Source organism: Notolepis coatsorum (genome assembly GCF_963971535.1).
Source record: "Notolepis coatsorum genome assembly, chromosome: 9".
NCBI lineage: Eukaryota > Metazoa > Chordata > Actinopteri > Aulopiformes > Paralepididae > Notolepis > Notolepis coatsorum.
The window spans coordinates 122,633,886-122,651,646 of NC_140173.1; the positions used below are offsets into that span (position 1 = coordinate 122,633,886).

At 42.6% G+C, this 17,761-nt stretch overlaps 2 protein-coding genes across 3 annotated transcripts in view; both read left to right on the forward strand.

Annotated features, from left to right (window-relative positions):
• The window catches only part of LOC311234492 (bifunctional 3'-phosphoadenosine 5'-phosphosulfate synthase 2-like), a 41,759-nt gene extending 40,721 nt beyond the window's left edge, over window positions 1-1,038 (forward strand). Inside the window, exon 12 of the mRNA XM_084321705.1 lies at window positions 132-1,038. Within this exon, the coding sequence (XP_084177831.1) occupies window positions 132-273 (142 nt within the window). The 3' untranslated portion in view covers window positions 274-1,038. The remainder of the gene's footprint in view (window positions 1-131) is intronic.
• Window positions 1,039-4,707: 3,669 nt separating this feature from the next.
• LOC311234221 (phosphatidylinositol 3,4,5-trisphosphate 3-phosphatase and dual-specificity protein phosphatase PTEN) overlaps window positions 4,708-17,761 on the forward strand; it is a 43,234-nt gene continuing 30,180 nt past the window's right edge. The window contains exons 1-8 of one of the 2 annotated variants that reach the window (XM_084321346.1): window positions 4,708-5,545; window positions 11,085-11,169; window positions 12,413-12,457; window positions 12,560-12,603; window positions 12,946-13,184; window positions 13,876-14,017; window positions 15,699-15,767; window positions 16,312-16,478. In XM_084321346.1, coding sequence (XP_084177472.1) covers window positions 5,467-5,545; window positions 11,085-11,169; window positions 12,413-12,457; window positions 12,560-12,603; window positions 12,946-13,184; window positions 13,876-14,017; window positions 15,699-15,767; window positions 16,312-16,478 — 870 coding nt within the window. In that variant the 5' untranslated portion in view covers window positions 4,708-5,466. The remainder of the gene's footprint in view (window positions 5,546-11,084; window positions 11,170-12,412; window positions 12,458-12,559; window positions 12,604-12,945; window positions 13,185-13,875; window positions 14,018-15,698; window positions 15,768-16,311; window positions 16,479-17,761) is intronic. The other variant, XM_084321347.1, reaches the window with a different exon arrangement.

The following is a 17,761-nucleotide window of genomic DNA, read 5'->3' on the forward strand; positions in this document are numbered from 1 at the left end:
GAGCTTTGGTATTTTAAAATCAGATAAATATCTTGATATAAGCAGTAGAGTATTTCCTTGTCTGTTCCTCTGCCAATTCTACCTGCTCTTCTTACTATCTAACCCTTCCTCTATTATCTCACTTTTCCCAGACATACTGAGTTTGAGTTCATCTCTGGCACCAGAATGAGGAAGCTGGCGCGGAGTGGTGAGAACCCTCCAGATGGCTTTATGGCCCCCAAGGCTTGGAAGGTCTTGACTGAGTACTACACCTCTCTACGGAAGGACCAGTAATGGATGCAACATGGCTCCACAAGCTAACCGTAGTGACCTCCACAGGCGGTTCTTATGATGGTGCAAAAAGTATAATATTTTAGTAATTAATTTCGGTCTCATAGTATGTTTTGTGCCCATCCTCACAGAATCGAAATGACTCAAAACTTTTAATTTTATTATTAATACAATCAACTGATTTGATATGTGAACTGTTTTTTATTGTATGTATTTTATTATACGCTATATATTTTAATGAGCTGAAGGTAACAACGTGAGATATTTCTTTTTGTTTTTTTACATCCCAAATGAACTGGGGATTTTAGTCCAACATTTTAGACGTTTAGGTACTGTAGGCTATGTGACAGAATGTATGTTGCAGATGAGATTTTCCATTTTAACTTATCGCTACCTATATTTTTTATTACATGAAAGGAAATTACTTTATTGGTTATATTATTAGCATTAATGTTTCATATTATTCTGTTAAAAAATATCACAATGGAAGTGCCTTTCTAGATGAATGTAAACAATACTGTAAGTGTCTTGCTCATGTTTACCTGAAATTAGGACTGCCATTTACAGTACGATTGATGCCATATGAGATAACATGTTCTTATGTAATAAAGAGCTGGGGATTCAACTGGCAATGTAGGAAAAAGTTGGGTTGGGGAAATGGAGAGATGGGATTATATTATTTATTACCAATCAATTATCACTGCCTCATTATTGGAAACTGTATGTCCTTTTAATGTATAGGTTTTAAATAAATATTACTCTCTGTGACACTCTCTGGACCTTGTTTTGTGATAGATAACAACAATATAAACGGCCAGTGGGCGGAGGGAGATTATGCGTTTGGTTGCGTGTGTCTGTCTTCCTGTCTGTCTATCCACAGCGGCCGATTAGGATGAAACGTTGCACATACTGTAGGCTGACAGCAGGCCTCAAATATTTTTTAAATCAATCAACGACAAGTCTTTTATTTTAATGAATTTCCATCATTGTCCATTGAAATATTATATTATGTATGCGGTTACATCTCTTGAACACAAGAGCACACAATACTACACGGGTTCGCTGCTTAGAGCCTCCTCTTTTCAACGTGGACATGCCATAGTGAACCTATTGTCGTTGATATACCTGCACATTAAAAGCGTTTATAATTGAATTAATTTCCATCATTGTCTATTCAAATAAGCCCCACCCCTTTTCATATATCATGAACCGGTAGAGACTTATGGCAGTTATGGGAGGTGTCAATGAACTTGGTACAGACTACTACTTGCATTGGTCTACTCTAGGTTAACCACGGCCCCATGCTTAAAGGTGTAATAATACGTGATAGTCATATAGCAGGGCCCTGGATTGACAAAGAAAATTTCACTGTGTCAATGTGGTTAACTGCTTGAAAAGGCACATCACCAATAGTTCTTATTTTTTTTATGAAAAAAAAAAACTTTATGAATCATAACATCAATGTAAGTGATTTGACTTGCACTCTTATAGCCTTCTTGCAGCTATATGTATTGTTTTTTCCTCAGAGCATGGGTTTCATACTGTATCATGGGGTTGATGAACCAAAAGTACAAGTCCGCCATCTGCTGGTGAGATGTTTGGTCAAATATTATGGCTCACTCACTGTCCTTGCAGTTCAAAATCAATCACAGACGCTTGGGGGTGCTCTGACAGTACACACGACAGTTCACACGTAGAGGTTTGATTGATTGATTGATTGATTGAAAAGTTTATTAACAGATTGCAGAATGGGTACAGTACAGTACAGCTCAATACATACAATTGTTAAGAGGATGCAGACCTGAGAAAGACTTTCGTCTTGTTTCCATCAGGGTCCCCCATTTAATTCATCATATGACACACATGACATACAGATAGACAGTACTGCTACATCTATACATTTATGACATACCAGATTTTCAAATACAGTACTGTTTGTGATACTAAAAAAATCCAGAGGAAGAGTATATACATTTGACATAGAAACTGTGCATTGGGGGAGGTTGGGTAGATGGGGTGGGGCTGTACATTGGAGGTGGGGGGGGGGGGGGGGGGGGGGGGACCAGTTATCTGTGGAGATGCCTATATGCTGTGCAGTAATTTAGACCTGCTTCAATAATCCCTAAAACTGACTAAATTGATGAGATACGATGTGCATAAGGAACTTTGATTACTTCCACCCTTCTATTCACACAGTCACAGTCTCGTTGTTTGAAGTGTCCCTCATGTTGGTCTGACATCTGGTGCACATGATATCCAAAGTGCAACAATATGATTTGGTAAACTGGGTCAGTGCATTTTTTTTGGAACAAACATTCAACACCAATACACAGTACTTTGTGAACATGTGCATAGATTGTAAAGAAGCATAAGGACTTGGTTCAGCTCTTGACACTCACATGTTTTGTAACAGCTTGATGGATCAAGGAGATCTTTCTTTCAGATTGGCTTGGAGAGATGGTCCGATGTACTTGAGGCACTGATGAACCACGCCAGTTAAGCTGCTGGGAGGGCTTACATTGCTATGAGATGAGAGTTCTTCCATGAGGAGGACCGGTCTCTCTTTTTTAAGAGCAGGATTTCCAATTAGCATTACAGGGGATCAGATCATTTAATCTGCTGTGTTCCAGGTAACCCTGTTTAAATCTACTAACTGCACCCCTCAGTGCTTTATAAAACCCAACTACATCCAGCATGTCGGTAAGAATGTACCAAATGGTTGTAGTAGGTGTAAATCCCTGAGGATGTAAATTTTATTCTGCAGGTCTGTGGAATACTTTGCCAGTTTGAGATCCCTTTTGATTATATCACAGCATCTCCCCTTTTCAAACTTTTTCCATCTCATGATAACCCACCATACCTCTGCAACCCAAGTCAAAACAGGTGTGTAGTCTTTCAATTGGTAGGAATAAATTATTACTCCAATTTACCCCCCCCCTCCCAAAATAAGACAAAATAAATAAAACAAGGCACCTGCTTTGTATTTTCTAAGGTCAATTTCTTTAGTGATGTCGCTGTGCAGCTGCTGTCCCTGCTTCATGATAGCCTTTGCCTCAGTATACGACAGTCAATTTCTAATAACAGTGACACAGCAACACTTCAAGTTCAAGCTCAAGTTCAAGTTTCGAGTTCAAGTTTCTTTTATTTGTCATAATGTGTGTTCACGGGTCAGCTCAGTAGTAGGAGCACTAGACGTATTTAGAGCACTAATCATATAAAGGGAGAATAAAGTAAATAAACATGGAATAAGTAAGAGATATAACACTATGTACAGAGTGTATACAACAGTATTGCACAAGTGATATGAGATATGGGAGAATGGAATGATATAAATAGAATGTGACACTATATCTGACTATGAGGATTTGTGTAAAACAACGTGCAAAAGTGTTGCACGTTGTATGTAGCAGATACCTAGGTATGTTGCCAGTGCTGTGGGAATTTCAAACCTCAGTTAGCCAGATGCTATTTTTGCAGAATATAGCTTTATTGGTCTGCAGGAGAGTACATAAGAGTCAAGATGTCACCTGAACCATGCAACACTGATGTCTGGTGTCTGGGGGACTCATTCTTGATTGGCGATGGGCCTATAGCCTACTAAAGGCAAATCAGGCCTATCAAAATATGTATAGATTTGAAATAATAATTGGATACTCTTTTGTTTAGAAACGTATAACCTTTAAAAAAAATTGGCTACTTGAAAACACAAGCAGACTGTAAGCTACATTTCCCCTGCCACCAATATTTTGTAGTTGATACATGCCTTGAAGGAGAGCAAACTAGCCTACTGTGGGAAATTGGGACTATAGTGTGTGTGTGTGTGTGTGTGTGTGTGTGTGTGTGTGCGCGCGCGTGAGAGAGAGAGAGGGGGGGCAATTTAATTGCGATATTGATGTAATAACACAAAAAAGGTCTGTGATTAATTACATGTTATGATCTATTTTGTATAATTTATGATTAATTTGCAGATGCTTTCAAAACAGCAACTATTCTATCATTTTTTTTGTTTTTTTCTTTTAGATTAAAGGGATGCAAGAATGACAAGAAGATACATAGATACTTTGTGTGAGTAAAGTTACAGCCTGAAATGACAGTTTAAACCGCGAAAAGTGACATTATGTTGGAAACTTCCCTAATTACAGACACACCACGTGATCACTTTGACAGAAGGGAGCGTTGCATATACGTCCTGACTGTGTGTTCATCCGCTACGACAAAATAACTAACTCCTTTATCATCACCCATTTTTATGATTTAATTTTTTTTAAACAATCACTTGTATGGCTATTTTATTGTCAAATGGGTAATAAATATGGACGAAAATAGCATTTTTTATAACACCAAGCTCTGCTGTGTGGAACTATAATACCCAAGGCGGCGGGATATTGTTCTAAAAATCATAGCCGGCTCTATCTTCTTTTTTCCTCGGTGGGAGCCTCGGCCATGATGGGAGCCTGAGAGTCCAGCTGGAGAGAGAGAGAGAGCGACGCGAGGAGAAACAAGATGATTCCCCGGCGGGACCTAACTGTCAAACGAATCCGTGCCGATTTATTGTGATCTTTATTGTATAGTCAAATATACATTCACGGTGGAGCCTGTCACTTTTTTCCCAGATGTGTTTTTTGGGCAATCAATCGACGACCATGTTGATTCGTTAGGGAGGCTTTTGGATAATAAAAAAAAGGGGGCTAACGTCGTTAGCTATTGTCGCTAGCTTAGCCGTGCTAGCTGGTTAGCTTAGCTAGCAGGCGGAGCTAGCTGCCGTCCGAGTGACTGGAGACGGGCTTCTCTCTCGCCCCGCTGTGTCACAACCACGGCGGCTACACTCGAGCAGGGGGCCCAGTGCTGGAGGACCGTGTCGTCTAACGAGGTTTGCCGGCGGGAGGATAATTGCATGTATTTTCTTTGGACGCGTTTTTTCGGGGGGGTGTGTTTGCAGCAAGACAAGAGATTCCAGGATTTGGGGGAAAGTCGGGCCTCTGCACGGAGGAGCTGCAGCAGCGCAAGGCCCGTCTTTCTGATCCAGAAGAAACCGTTCTAATCCCGACGACAACCCGCCCGTCTCTCTGCGAGGAGCCGCACCATCCAAACCCAGTGAGAGAAAGAGCGAGAAGACGGGTGAAGAGCACTTAGCAACGCACTTCCTTTCACAATTTCACACAACCACCATAAAGACTCCTCTGTCACTTTGCTACAATGGCTGCGATTATTAAAGAAATGGTCAGCCGGAACAAAAGGAGGTATCAGGAGGATGGCTTCGACTTGGACTTGACGTGTATCCTTTATTATTATATTCCTGATTTTCCACAACACTTGGCATATTCGTTGACTATATTTATTCTACGATTATTACACAAGCAAAATGTCATCTGGCACAGCTATAGACCTATAGCTAGTTAGCCCCCGTTGCTACTTAGCCGTCGGTAGCTAGCTGGCTAGTTGATGATTAGACAGCAGCACAGCAAGCATGTTTGAAAGATGGTGGATCTGTCAAAAATGAGCATTAATGTTAGAGAGTCAAATTATTGCCAAAACAGGCTGCCATTGAGCAGGATCTAAATTATATTTAATTCGAAAATACAACAGAGAATGCAACTTGACTGCTGATCACTTTAATATTTACACAGACATGGAATACATAGGTTATGAAATTGTATTTCCCCAAGTCGCAGCAATTAGTCTTATTCCAGAGTTAAACTGAAAAAGCAAGTAGCTTAGTCCTTTCCCCATGTTCCTAGGAACATGCCATCACGTTCAGTGTGTTATGCAGTATAGATATGCAAGCATCAAATATTCTGTTTTAGCACGAGATCATGTCCATAAGTCGGTGAATAGAAGTGGACACACAACTTAAACAAACACAATTAAAATGTTACTTTATTCTTGGCCTTTTACAGAGCAAAGTCCTGTATATTCAGGCAAATAATATGACCCCCCACACTTCTGATATAACGTCATTTCTGAAGTCCCTTGTTTGCAGGACATGTTCATTCCAGTTTATGAATGACTATGCATGATTAATATAGGGTTAACTGAAGTTGGTTCTTCTGCTACATATTGCTTTTCAACCAAACGGGGTCTAGTGTGGCTTACCAATATTATGCATAGTGTAATCTGTGACTAGCCTTGATGGGTACTGTTTGCAGCTTGTATCAGGTGGGCTAGCCACATGGAAGATATTAATGATGTTCATTTGACATAGTATGAGGATATCAGAACACCTTGGCAGGGTGTTTGAGAGACGTTTTTGGCAACAAAGGTCACACTTAGGCGTTTTCTAGCTTGATTGTGGCAAGTAAAGAATTAAGTAGGTCAGAGCACTTATTGGCATTATTTGCTCTGGTCATTATCAGTTTGGCACTATGAACTAGTTACCTAATTCAGGACCTGACTTGTGTTAACGTTGCAGGGATGTCGTTTATTATTTGTCTTCTTTGTATTCATGGGGAAACTATACTATAATAGCATTCAAACAAAAGACAGCCGGATTATCAATGTCACTCTTATGTAGGGAAAGAGAAAAAAACACGATGCAATCAAAGCATGATCTTTGTCTGGCAAGGAGACGGCATGTGAATTACAACACTGCCCTACATCTCTGATCCGTCACATGGTTTTGATGAGTCTGATTGTTGTCACTGGTGTGATTGTTAGATGGGTGTTGCGGTGTGAGAGGTGCGCCATTCAAACCCAAGTGATGCCTGTTTTAGCGGTTGAAGACTAGATTACAGGCGGTCGCTGTGAAAGTTTCCTTTGTTGAAATTTGGGCCCTTTTGGACTATGCTGTTTTTTAATCGTTTTTGGCGTGGTGTCTAAAAACAATATGGGTCCTCTGCAGTTATGTAATGCAGTATCACAGTTCTGGGAATTGCCCTTAAAATAGAGCACCAGTGATCTTGTATCAGCGTTGCTGCCTGAGTGCTCTCTCTCCTCCCTCTCTTTCTCTCTCCCTCCCAACATCTCTCTTGCTCTCTTTCTTTACAGCTCCCACTATGATTCTCTTGCTCTCTCTCACTTGCCCCCTTTTCCTCAGCTCCTCTCCTCCTTTCCTGTCTCCCCACCCCCTCCTCCCTCAGCTCTCTCGTTCCCACTCCCTTTCCCCTTCTCTCCCTTTCCTCTTCTCTCGCTTTCCCCTTCTCTTGCTCTCTCAGTGGTGAATTTGGCGTATATGCACAGAGCTGAGGCAGGGCTGGCTTTGGAGAAAAGGCGTGCCTGAAACGGCAGATTTTTTTTGATTTATTTTTTCCCAAGGAACTTCCGTCGGGGGTCCTGCGTGTGCGTTTCCTCCCAGCTGCAGAGAGCGAGCCCCCTGTGCCCTGGGCCGAAGCTCTCCAGGGAGGACTGGAGCTTTTTAAAAACACTTAGAATAGTCTGACTGGAATCACTTTGCCAGTAGGTCCAAGGATTGTGGCAGCCTATTAAATGGCATAGAGCGCTTGCATTTGGTTCCTAATTAGGTCTTTGAGGCATTAATGTAGTTTATTATGATGCAGTATGTATAGACAGGCTCCTATGTTGGGAGCTACAGGGAAGTAGTGAGGCAGAGGCATTATGCAAATAATAATGCCATAGATTTGCTCCTGAGCTCCTTTGAATTAATGCAATAGTTTGGTATGTTCCCGAAAGCATTAGGATGGTTATTGAATCCATCTGACATTGTTTTATTGAAGGCAGTCATTTGTTCAGTTTTCTTTTCCAAGTGACTCTGGAATTGTATTGATCCTTGTAAATGTGTCCATCTGATCACATGTCCAGCATTAATTAATTTTCTCTGCAGCAGCAGATCTACTGATGAAACTATGCTCTTATGCGTGCAGAGTCTCTTGTGTTCTTGCATCATCAGTGCAAACAGGCGAAGTTGAGGAGATGGCCATTGTAAAATCTTTCCGACTAGTTTACAAAACAAAAAACGTTTTGGCATCGGAAAAAGAAGTTCTGCTGGAAATGAAAAGGGACGCATCCAATTAGAAATGTGGGGCCGGGGGGGGGGGGGGGGGGGGCGGTCAGGTGGCGTAACGGAGATTGCGTTCGTCACCAACCCCGGAGCGGCTGGATTCGCCTGTTCGAATCCAGCTCACAGCTTCGGGGTGTCACCAGCTTGGCTGGCCGTTCACACTAATACAATTGGCAGTATTAGAGGGTGGGAGAAGCTGGCGGGGTGGGTCCGGGTCGTTGTAAACAGCGACTCCTACAGTTCGGTCGGGGCGCCTGCTAAGCGCGGATAGGATCTAAGTGGGATAGTGTGATCCTTCCACACGCTACGCCCTCTCAGTGAGAATCCGCGCTGCCAGGTGAAAAGAAGCGGTTGATTGGCTGGACGTGTGTCGGAGGAAGCACGTGGTAGCCTCCACTCTCCCAGACCGACTGTGGGGGGTAAGTGCGCAGCGACCAGGAAGGGGATTGGGAATTGGCATAACGACTAACATTTGGATGGGAGAAAAATCGGAGGAAAAAGGAGGGAGAAAAAGATAAAAAAAAAAATAAAAAACTGGGGCCGGGTGGTGCAGCGGACTAAGCACTCGTCACCAACGCGTGAGACACTGGTATCGAATCCGGCTGTCAGCGTTGCCTCCGGCTTGGCCGGCCGTCATACTAGCTCAATTGGCAGTCAGCCGAAGGGTGGTAATCTGGTCGTTGTAAACAGCGACTCCTACAGGTCGGTCAGGGCGCCTGCACAGCGAGGAAGGGAGATGGTGAGGGTAGTGTGAACCTCCCACACGTTACACCTCACCAATGAGAGTCCGCGCTGGCAGGTGAAAAGAAGTGGCTGGCTTACTCCGCATGTATTGGAGGGGACATGCGATAGTATCTATCAACCCTCCCTAGACCGACCAGTGGGGGCACATGCGAGCAACGACCAGGAAGGGGAGGGGGGAATTGGCATGACTAAATTGGGATGGGACTATATGGGAGAAAAATACAGAAAAAATGGATGAAGAAATGTTGAGCCGTTTCTATTTCTGACACTGACACAGGAAATGTAAGAAAAGGTTGCCCTTTAGTCAGTGGTTAAAGTGTGGAATCCCACAGCTTATGTCGACGAGTGCACTTCAGTTATAGGTAGGGTGCAGCAATGTCCTGTCGTGTCTACACCTGTGATTGCAGCAATGTCTTGTCGTGTCTCTCTACACCTCTGATTGCAGCAATGTCCTGTCGTGTCTCTCTACACCTGATTGCAGCAATGTCCTGTCGTGTCTCTACACCTGTGATTGCAGCAATGTCTTGTCGTGTCTCTACACCTCTGATTGCAGCAATGTCCTGTCCTGTCTCTACACCTCTGATTGCAGCAATGTCCTGTCGTGTCTCTCTACACCTCTGTATTCTGTGTCCTGGTGTGGGGTCTCCTTGTAGTGCAACGTGTGTATTCAACTTAACCAGTTACTTATGAGAAGACATGCATACCAGCTCCATTATTCTGTTCACTGCATTGAACGCAACGCAATATTGAATTGGTTGTGTGTGTCGGCCTTAAACATCATATGAATATCCCAAAATAATTTGTTACGATGTTTCTGCCTAGCCTGGAATATGGCCCCGGGCTTGGTGATGTAAAGCATCTTTAAAGCATGCTGACAAGGTGTAGCGTGAGCAAGGAGGTGCAGTTGGGAAAGTGATTTGTGGTGGCAATGTGTGTGTGTAGTTTGTCAAATGCAGACATCCACTCATATCTCGTCCATCCCAGAGTGTGTCAAGACGGCTGCAACAGCTGCATTCAAACAAACTAACTAAATTGTGCCTTTATCCCATATAAGTACTCACACTGGTATATCGCGTTCGCGTTAAAGGATTTCCAATCTTTTGTTTTTAAAAAGCGTTCTCAAACTGTGCGGAGACCCTGACGCCTCGCTGCGGCGCTCGCATTCAATCTGTTCGATTAGTCCCTGTGATTTGGCTGAGCTCGCAGGAGGAGAGATAAGCCCAACATTTGCGATCTCAATATAACTTTGGGCTCTAAAAATACATGCAGGTCAAGCAGCGGAGACTCTCCTAGTGCACCCACATGTGGGCCCAGCTCCGCCTGGAGGACTGTACTCTGCCTGCTCTCACAGTCCAGGCCATCTGTCACAACACACACACACGCACGCACACACACACACACACACACACACACACACTGACTGATCAGTGTGCCCCTCCCTCCTTGCCTCTCATCTATCCATATCTGTACAATGACACCCCCTGTATTGACATTGGCTGAAATGCGGCTTTCACATGGCGCTGCACTTGGCCTGTGTAATTATGTTGTAACGGCTCTTCTTACAGCACGCGGTGGTTGTAGCTGCGTGGCAAATCCGGGAATTAATATTATATTAGTGTCTGAGTAGACCTGTGTGTTCGCAGTGTGTGTAAAAAAAAAATAATAATAATAATAATAAAATATATTTTTTTAATTCTGTAGATGTGGAACTCTCAACTGCATCAATCTGTACAGTTAATTGGAATTAATTGAATGTTTGATCTAATCTATAAACTGCTGTAAGGGTTTAGGCAAAACATTTGCATATATAATAATTGCTGGTTAACATTTGTATCCTTTTTAATTAGACTAATCTTTAAAAAAAAAATTAAACTGGTCAAAATGGAAGAATACGATCTGTTGACCTTTTTGACCCAAGTATTCAAATGGGCTCACTTTTTTAATTGTTCCACCCTTACCTACTCTGACCGCGGCGTTGGGAGATGCTGCGTCCGGTGCCTCTGCAAGGTTCAGCAGCCCTGGTGTTATTTGTGATCTCTGAAGAAACAGCTTTTCCTTTTCCGCACATACGATGCACAGTGTCCTTGTCTTGTCTCCTTGACCCTTCGTTAAACAGATATCTATCCAAACATCATTGCTATGGGCTTTCCTGCAGAGAGACTCGAAGGGGTGTACAGAAACAATATAGACGATGTTGTACGGTGAGTTGTGTGTGTGACCACCTCTTCAGCTATGTTTTGGATATTGTCATAGGAGAAATGAAGCGGGTTGAATGTTAGCTAATGAAGGCTGGACAATATATCCATATTTAAATGTATGTCGTATTGTGGCATTTAAATTATTTCTTACATTGTGAATTGTGATTTTATAAAAATTATCAAAATTTCAGGATAAAAAGTTATGTCAAACATGTTAAATTACTCATGGTGTGATCATAAATGGCATCATCTTGCATTGATTTTCTACACCTATAACTCTATTTTGATATACTGTATATTAGGGCTGTTCTTGAAGCCTGTTTTTCGGATTCGAACTTCGTCAGGGTTTTTCGAACGGACGTTCGAACCTTTGTTTTTGATTAAAAAAAAGTTCAAATTATTTTTTAATTTTCTAAATAAATATCCTCAAACTAAATCCTCAATTTGAATAAAGTGATTACCGGTAATCTGATTAAAATTAGTATTTTTTTAAATAAAAAAATTCAAATGTTGATTTAGAATTCGAATGCCAACGTAACGAACAAAGGTTCGAACGTTTGGGCTCAGCCCTACTGTATATATTATTGAGGAGAATAAATCTCTGAATATTGTGATATATTCGATATATCATCCAGCCATACATCAAACTTATCAAGAAAGGTTTGCTTGGGGCGGTTAGGTGGCGTAGCGGAGATTACGTTCGTCACCAACCCCGAAGCTGTGAGCTGGATTCGCCTGTTCGAATCCAGCTCACAGGGGTTGTCACCAGCTTGGCTGGCCGTTCACACTAATACAATTGGCTGTATTAGAGGGTGGGAGAAGCTGGCGGGGTGGGTCCGGGTCGTTGTAAACAGCGACTCCTACAGTTCGGTCGGGGCCCCTGCTAAGCGCGGATAGGCCCTGAGTGGGATAGTGTGATCCTTCCACACGCTACGCCCTCTCAGGGAGGATCCGCGCTGCCAGGTGAAAAGAAGCGGTTGATTGGCTGGACGTGTGTCGGAGGAAGCACGTGATAGCCTCCACTCTCCCAGATGATCTGACTGTGGGGGGTAAGTGCGCAGCGACCAGGAAGGGATTGGGAATTGGCATACGACTAACATTGGGATGGGAGAAAATCGGAGGAAAATGGAGGGGGAAAAAGATCAATAATAAAAAAAGAAAAAAGAAAGGTTTGCTTATTGACTTGTGTGGTGGACGTACCTGCAATGCTTGTTCTGACTGGCTGTGCTCTTCCTTTCTGCGACAGGTTTCTTGACTCAAAACATAAAAACCATTACAAAATCTACAACCTGTAAGTATTTCCACAATATATCCCATGGCCTCTACCTCATGTTTTATTTTTTTTAGATAACTAATCTGTGTGAATGCTAACTGGTTTTTGTCCTCCTTTCAGCTGTGCAGAAAGACACTACGATGCTGCCAAATTTAACTGCAGAGGTAGGCCGTCCCTCACATGCTACACACCACACACTGTTCTACCATCTCACATTTGGCCTGTCCTGAAAGCCTGACCCATTGACCATATTCACATGGTTCCCGCCCCGGGAACAGGGTGGAAAATAACCCAACCTGAGCATGACATTAGAGCAAAATTGCCACCGTGTGAATATGGTCAGTGCAAGGTCGTTTTCTAAGTCTAAACTCCCCTCTGCACTCCTGTCCACTTTCTCACTTTTCTTCCCCAATATGTGGGTTACTTTCTGTATCTCCCGATGTTCTTGCCTACATCATGGTGTCTCTGTGGATTTCCAATCCTGCTGTGTCTCTCCTCCTCGTCAGTTGCACAGTACCCCTTCGAAGACCACAACCCGCCTCAGCTGGAGCTGATCAAGCCGTTCTGCGAAGACCTGGACCAGTGGCTCAGCGAAGACGACAATCACGTGGCGGCCATCCACTGTAAGGCGGGGAAGGGCCGCACGGGGGTGATGATCTGCGCCTACCTGCTCCACCGCGCCAAGTTCCTGGAGGCCCAGGAGGCACTCGACTTCTATGGGGAGGTCAGGACAAGGGACAAGAAGGTCGGTAGTTCATCTATGAGAAGAAAAGAGAAAACGGGCGATTTCCTTTTCCAATTGTAGCAACGGTGTGTTCTGTGGCCATCGCTGTTGCTCTTAACTTTGTTTCTGGTGCCTAGTGGCTAGTGCATCTCGTAGGTTTGAAGCAGTTTGTGTTTGAATTGTGATTTAAAGCACTGCTTCTAAGCGGCGAGTCCTATGCTTGTTGGGAGCTTTTTGAGGAAAAATAGTTGATTTTGCCTAGTTGTGCTGGTTGTGTACTTGCTGTGGTCCACTGTGGCTGAATGAATGTGGTAGAAATAAAATATTTGTTGTTCGATTGTGAGGGAATCCCAAAGTGCGAAATTACCATTGGCTTGATCTTTTGTGCCACTGAAATGGGTATTATGGATGTAAAGAAAAGGATTAATAATGTGGCGACTCTCCACATATTGATTCACAATGGTTGCGTTCTTTTAGTACAAGTACTACTCGAAGCACTTTACAATGGAACGACTGCATAATTCTTCTGTATGGGTGGCCCCAGTCAGTGGGAATCGCACCCCTAACCCTACCAGCGTTGTCGCTGTGCTCGGAGCACCAATCGCTCTACCCATTGACCTACAAAGACGGAAGACCCTCTACAGAAAAGCAGACCCCCTACAGAAAATGTACATTTCCTAAGCTGCCTAAATGGTTTTTGCTGTTTTTGCAGGGAGTGACGATCCCCAGCCAGCGCCGCTATGTCTACTACTACAGCTACCTACTGAAGAACCAGCTCGAGTACAAGCCTGTGGCGCTCCTCTTCCACAAAATGGTGTTCGAGACGCTCCCCATGTTCAGCGGAGGAACCTGCAGTGAGTCACTCTTCATATTCAACGTAAAACTCAGAAAGCACATATCACTGCTGTTGAAATGGAACCAGGGCCTTGGATGCTCAGCGCTGGGCCCACCCACACTACCGTCTAGCACTAGGGCATAGGTCAACTTCTGTAGTTAGTTGTTGTGTGCCAAAGTTGTGAAGCTAAAGTCAGAAGTGCCTTTTCTTAATGATTAGAATGGAGCAACTGTTTTCAATTCTTTACCGCAATCAGAAAGGCCAGGGTTGGTGAAAATAGTTTTTAAGAATAGGGGGTGAATATTGACATTGTCTGAAGCACATGTCAAGTTATCATGTTGGAATTCTCACAACAATAATAATGATTGTCGACCATATCACTTTGGTCTATTCCTTTTTTTTACACCCTCATTCATCCGAATTAAATTTGGCTTAACACCCACGTTATTCATTGAGCTTGGACATTTCCTGTGTGCATTACAGTAGCCTGACTAGGTGTATCCCTTACAGGTCTAGAAAAATGGAATTTGAGCTATATTGTATCATTATCAAAGGGTAGGGCTATATTGTGATTTTAAATTGTGATATTGTTGCACACAATTCTGTCATTTAAATGAGTGAGAATTCATTTTAACTTGTATCCTACATATTAAAAAAAAATTGATCTTCAATATTTGAGGTGATATTATTTGAAAATGAGTTTTGGTTTGATATCACACTTTTGCACGCAATTGGATTATTTATCTTGTGATTTTTGCACAAATATATATATCGGGACGAAAATTCCATTTCTTTCATATCGCCCTGCCCTTTGAATGGAGTACAATGTCCGAACAGATGTTACAAATTGTCTAGTAGCTAATTGAATCTAATAGTCAATATCCTTCATTCCTTGTAATCGAACGCCATGCATGTTTTTTTCCTGTGCAATGTGGCCACCAGCTATATTCTTCAGTGCAGTAATGAAATGAATGTTGCTCCATTTTGGTCCAAAAGGGGGGGAAAAAGAAAATCCCATTTAGATAATCCTGTCGGTCACAGATGCTTTATCATGTATTTGAATATATTGGTGTCGGACATGCACCTCGTCCTCCTCTTTTGATATCTCTGGTCTCTTCTCCTCTAACACCTGAATGTGCTGGACCTGCCCTTGCTGTATTCCCCCTTTCCCCCTCTTAACACTCCCTCTAAGAAGAAGAACCCTATTCTGAGTTTGACCTCTAGACGGACACGTCACTCTGCTAGCTTCCTGCCGTAGCCCACCATGGGCAAAGAACTTGAGGCCTGTTTTTGGAAGAGAAGCTCATTTGATAGCATGATCAGTCTGTTAACGAATGCCTTGACATCTCACGTTAACCGCTTGTTCATTCAGTCAGCACACATTAAATGAAAAATAAAATGTAAATTAAGAATCCTATAAATACATTATTCACCCTTATCTTTTAAAATATGAATGCATCTTCCAATATACCAGGGGCCTTTTTGTTTAATAGATTTGAGTTTGGATGCCTGTCTGATTTAGAACCACATAATATGTCCTTTTTTTTTTTTTTTTTTTTTATATATAAACTGTGTAGGTGTAACTATATAACTGATATCTGTATATATACATACATGTGTTCCTGCCTGCTGTGTTGTGTGAGCCCCCCCCGCGAGGCCGAGCCAGGCCATTTGTGACCATTTCCTTCTCTCTCTCTAAGGGGAAGGTACCGTTAAAAACAGGAGCGAGCCGATCCCTCAGGGCTTCAAGAAAGGGAATTGGCATTGGGGTAAATGAGCCTTTCATCCGTTCTTATATCATCTCATTCATACTCGGCTGTCATTTGGCCCCAGAGCCGCCAGGACCAGCCTGCAGTAGACATGATCATGCTACCTGTGGGGAGGATAAGGAGGTGTAAAACGCTAACGGCTTCCCAGTATGAAGACCCACCAACCCAAGCACCCCTCCCAAGAGGAAGTTCAAACTTTGTAGATGTTGCATTGGTCTCTGGACCAAAAAGCGTGACTTGTCATCAGAATAGGGTCCCCATGTCTTTTGGTGCTGGGTCTCTTTTGGGTGTCATATTTGTGTTCTCTTTACTTTCTCCCTCTCCTCCTTTTTGTAAAAATATAGGTGGGTTGATAAGATGGGTTTTTATTGGGGTTGCTTTGTCCTGTCGAACTCATTATACTAATAGCGGTTTCCCCATCTTGCTCTCTGATTCCCTCCCTGCTCCTCTTTTGTCTGCTTCTACCTTTCTTTCTCTATCTCTACCTCCATCTCTTGATGAACGTGCACCCCCCCTGCATCATTGCAACATTGACCCTTTGCAGATCCCCAGTTTGTGGTGTACCAGCTGAAAGTGAAGATTCATACGTCCAACCCGGCTCACACGCGGCGTGAGGACAAGCACATGTTTTTTGAATTCCCACAGCCACTGCCCGTCTGTGGCGACATCAAGGTGGAGTTCTTCCACAAACAGAATAAGATGATGAAGAAGGTTGGTGGTGTTGTTGTCTCCCCCCCCCCTCCCTCGTCTGTTGAGTTACAGAGGCTCTGATTTGCTTCATTCACCTGGCCGCCATGATATGTCATAATTAAAACAAAACTGGGTTAGGGAAAAACCTAGAATTACAAAGCGATGTGTCGGTGAGAATTTTTTGATAATGGCATCCACTTTTAACACTGGGAGACCAATAATGCTGTAAGAAGTGGTGTCTCCTAAGAACCTTTTCTGTGAGAATATTGAGGCTGCATTGCGTCCTCTACTAAATCTACTGATGCACCAGGAGGGGCTTTGTTCTATTGACCTATCTCAAACCCTGCACTCTTTTCTTGTTCCACGTTGACCCTTGGGGAAGCAACTACTTGTGATTAGACGATTGGGGAAAAAGAGGGTGGCGTTTGAGATGGGTCCATTCTTGTGATACACCAGGTGTTGCTGAGAACTGCATGGACTCTCATAATATGACTGTTGATAATTTCATTAAAAAAGAAATTTACTAAATCAGTTAAATATTTTGGTGCCACTATTTTCATAGATGCCTATGAGCACATGTCAATCAGCTAATCATGTAATAATTACTATATTGTGTTCTCTTTGGATTATTTCGATTCTAGAAGTGTTTATTCATGGCACAGTTTTATGAATGGGTGTCCTAGCGTTCCTATGACACCACTTCATGTGTCCACTAGGGCTGCAACTAATGACTAATTTGGAAGTCGACTAATCTGCCGATTATTTTTTCGATTAGTCGACTAATCGAAAACCAATGTAAACAACAAACAAAAAAAAAGGATTTTTTTTTTTTTTTTTTTTTTTTTTTTTAATATATTACCTATCTTTGTGAAAGTGGCTTCTCAGCTCTGGTCCAGCTGAAGACAGAGCAGAGGAACAGATTGGACATTGAGCATGACCTCAGAGTTGCTCGTCTACCATCACCCCAGACTTTGAGACTCTTGTCAGGACCAAACAACAACATCATAACATGATGATCCCATAGCAAATTAAAATAATGACTCATGAAACATTTGAATTTGGATCTTTAAGCCACTTTAAATGAAAATGTATTTGAAGAACAATACAGCAATCACTCATAACAAGATAAATAAATTAAATAATACAAATTAAAGTGGAAGTGTACTTTAAATAACGTTTGTTTGTGTGTGAGAGGAGTCCGTGTGTGTGTGTCTTACTCTGATCGCTGTGTGAGTGAGAGGAGTGTGTGTACTGTGTAATTTGTGTGTGTGTCTTACTCTGATCGCTGTGTGAGTGAGAGGTGT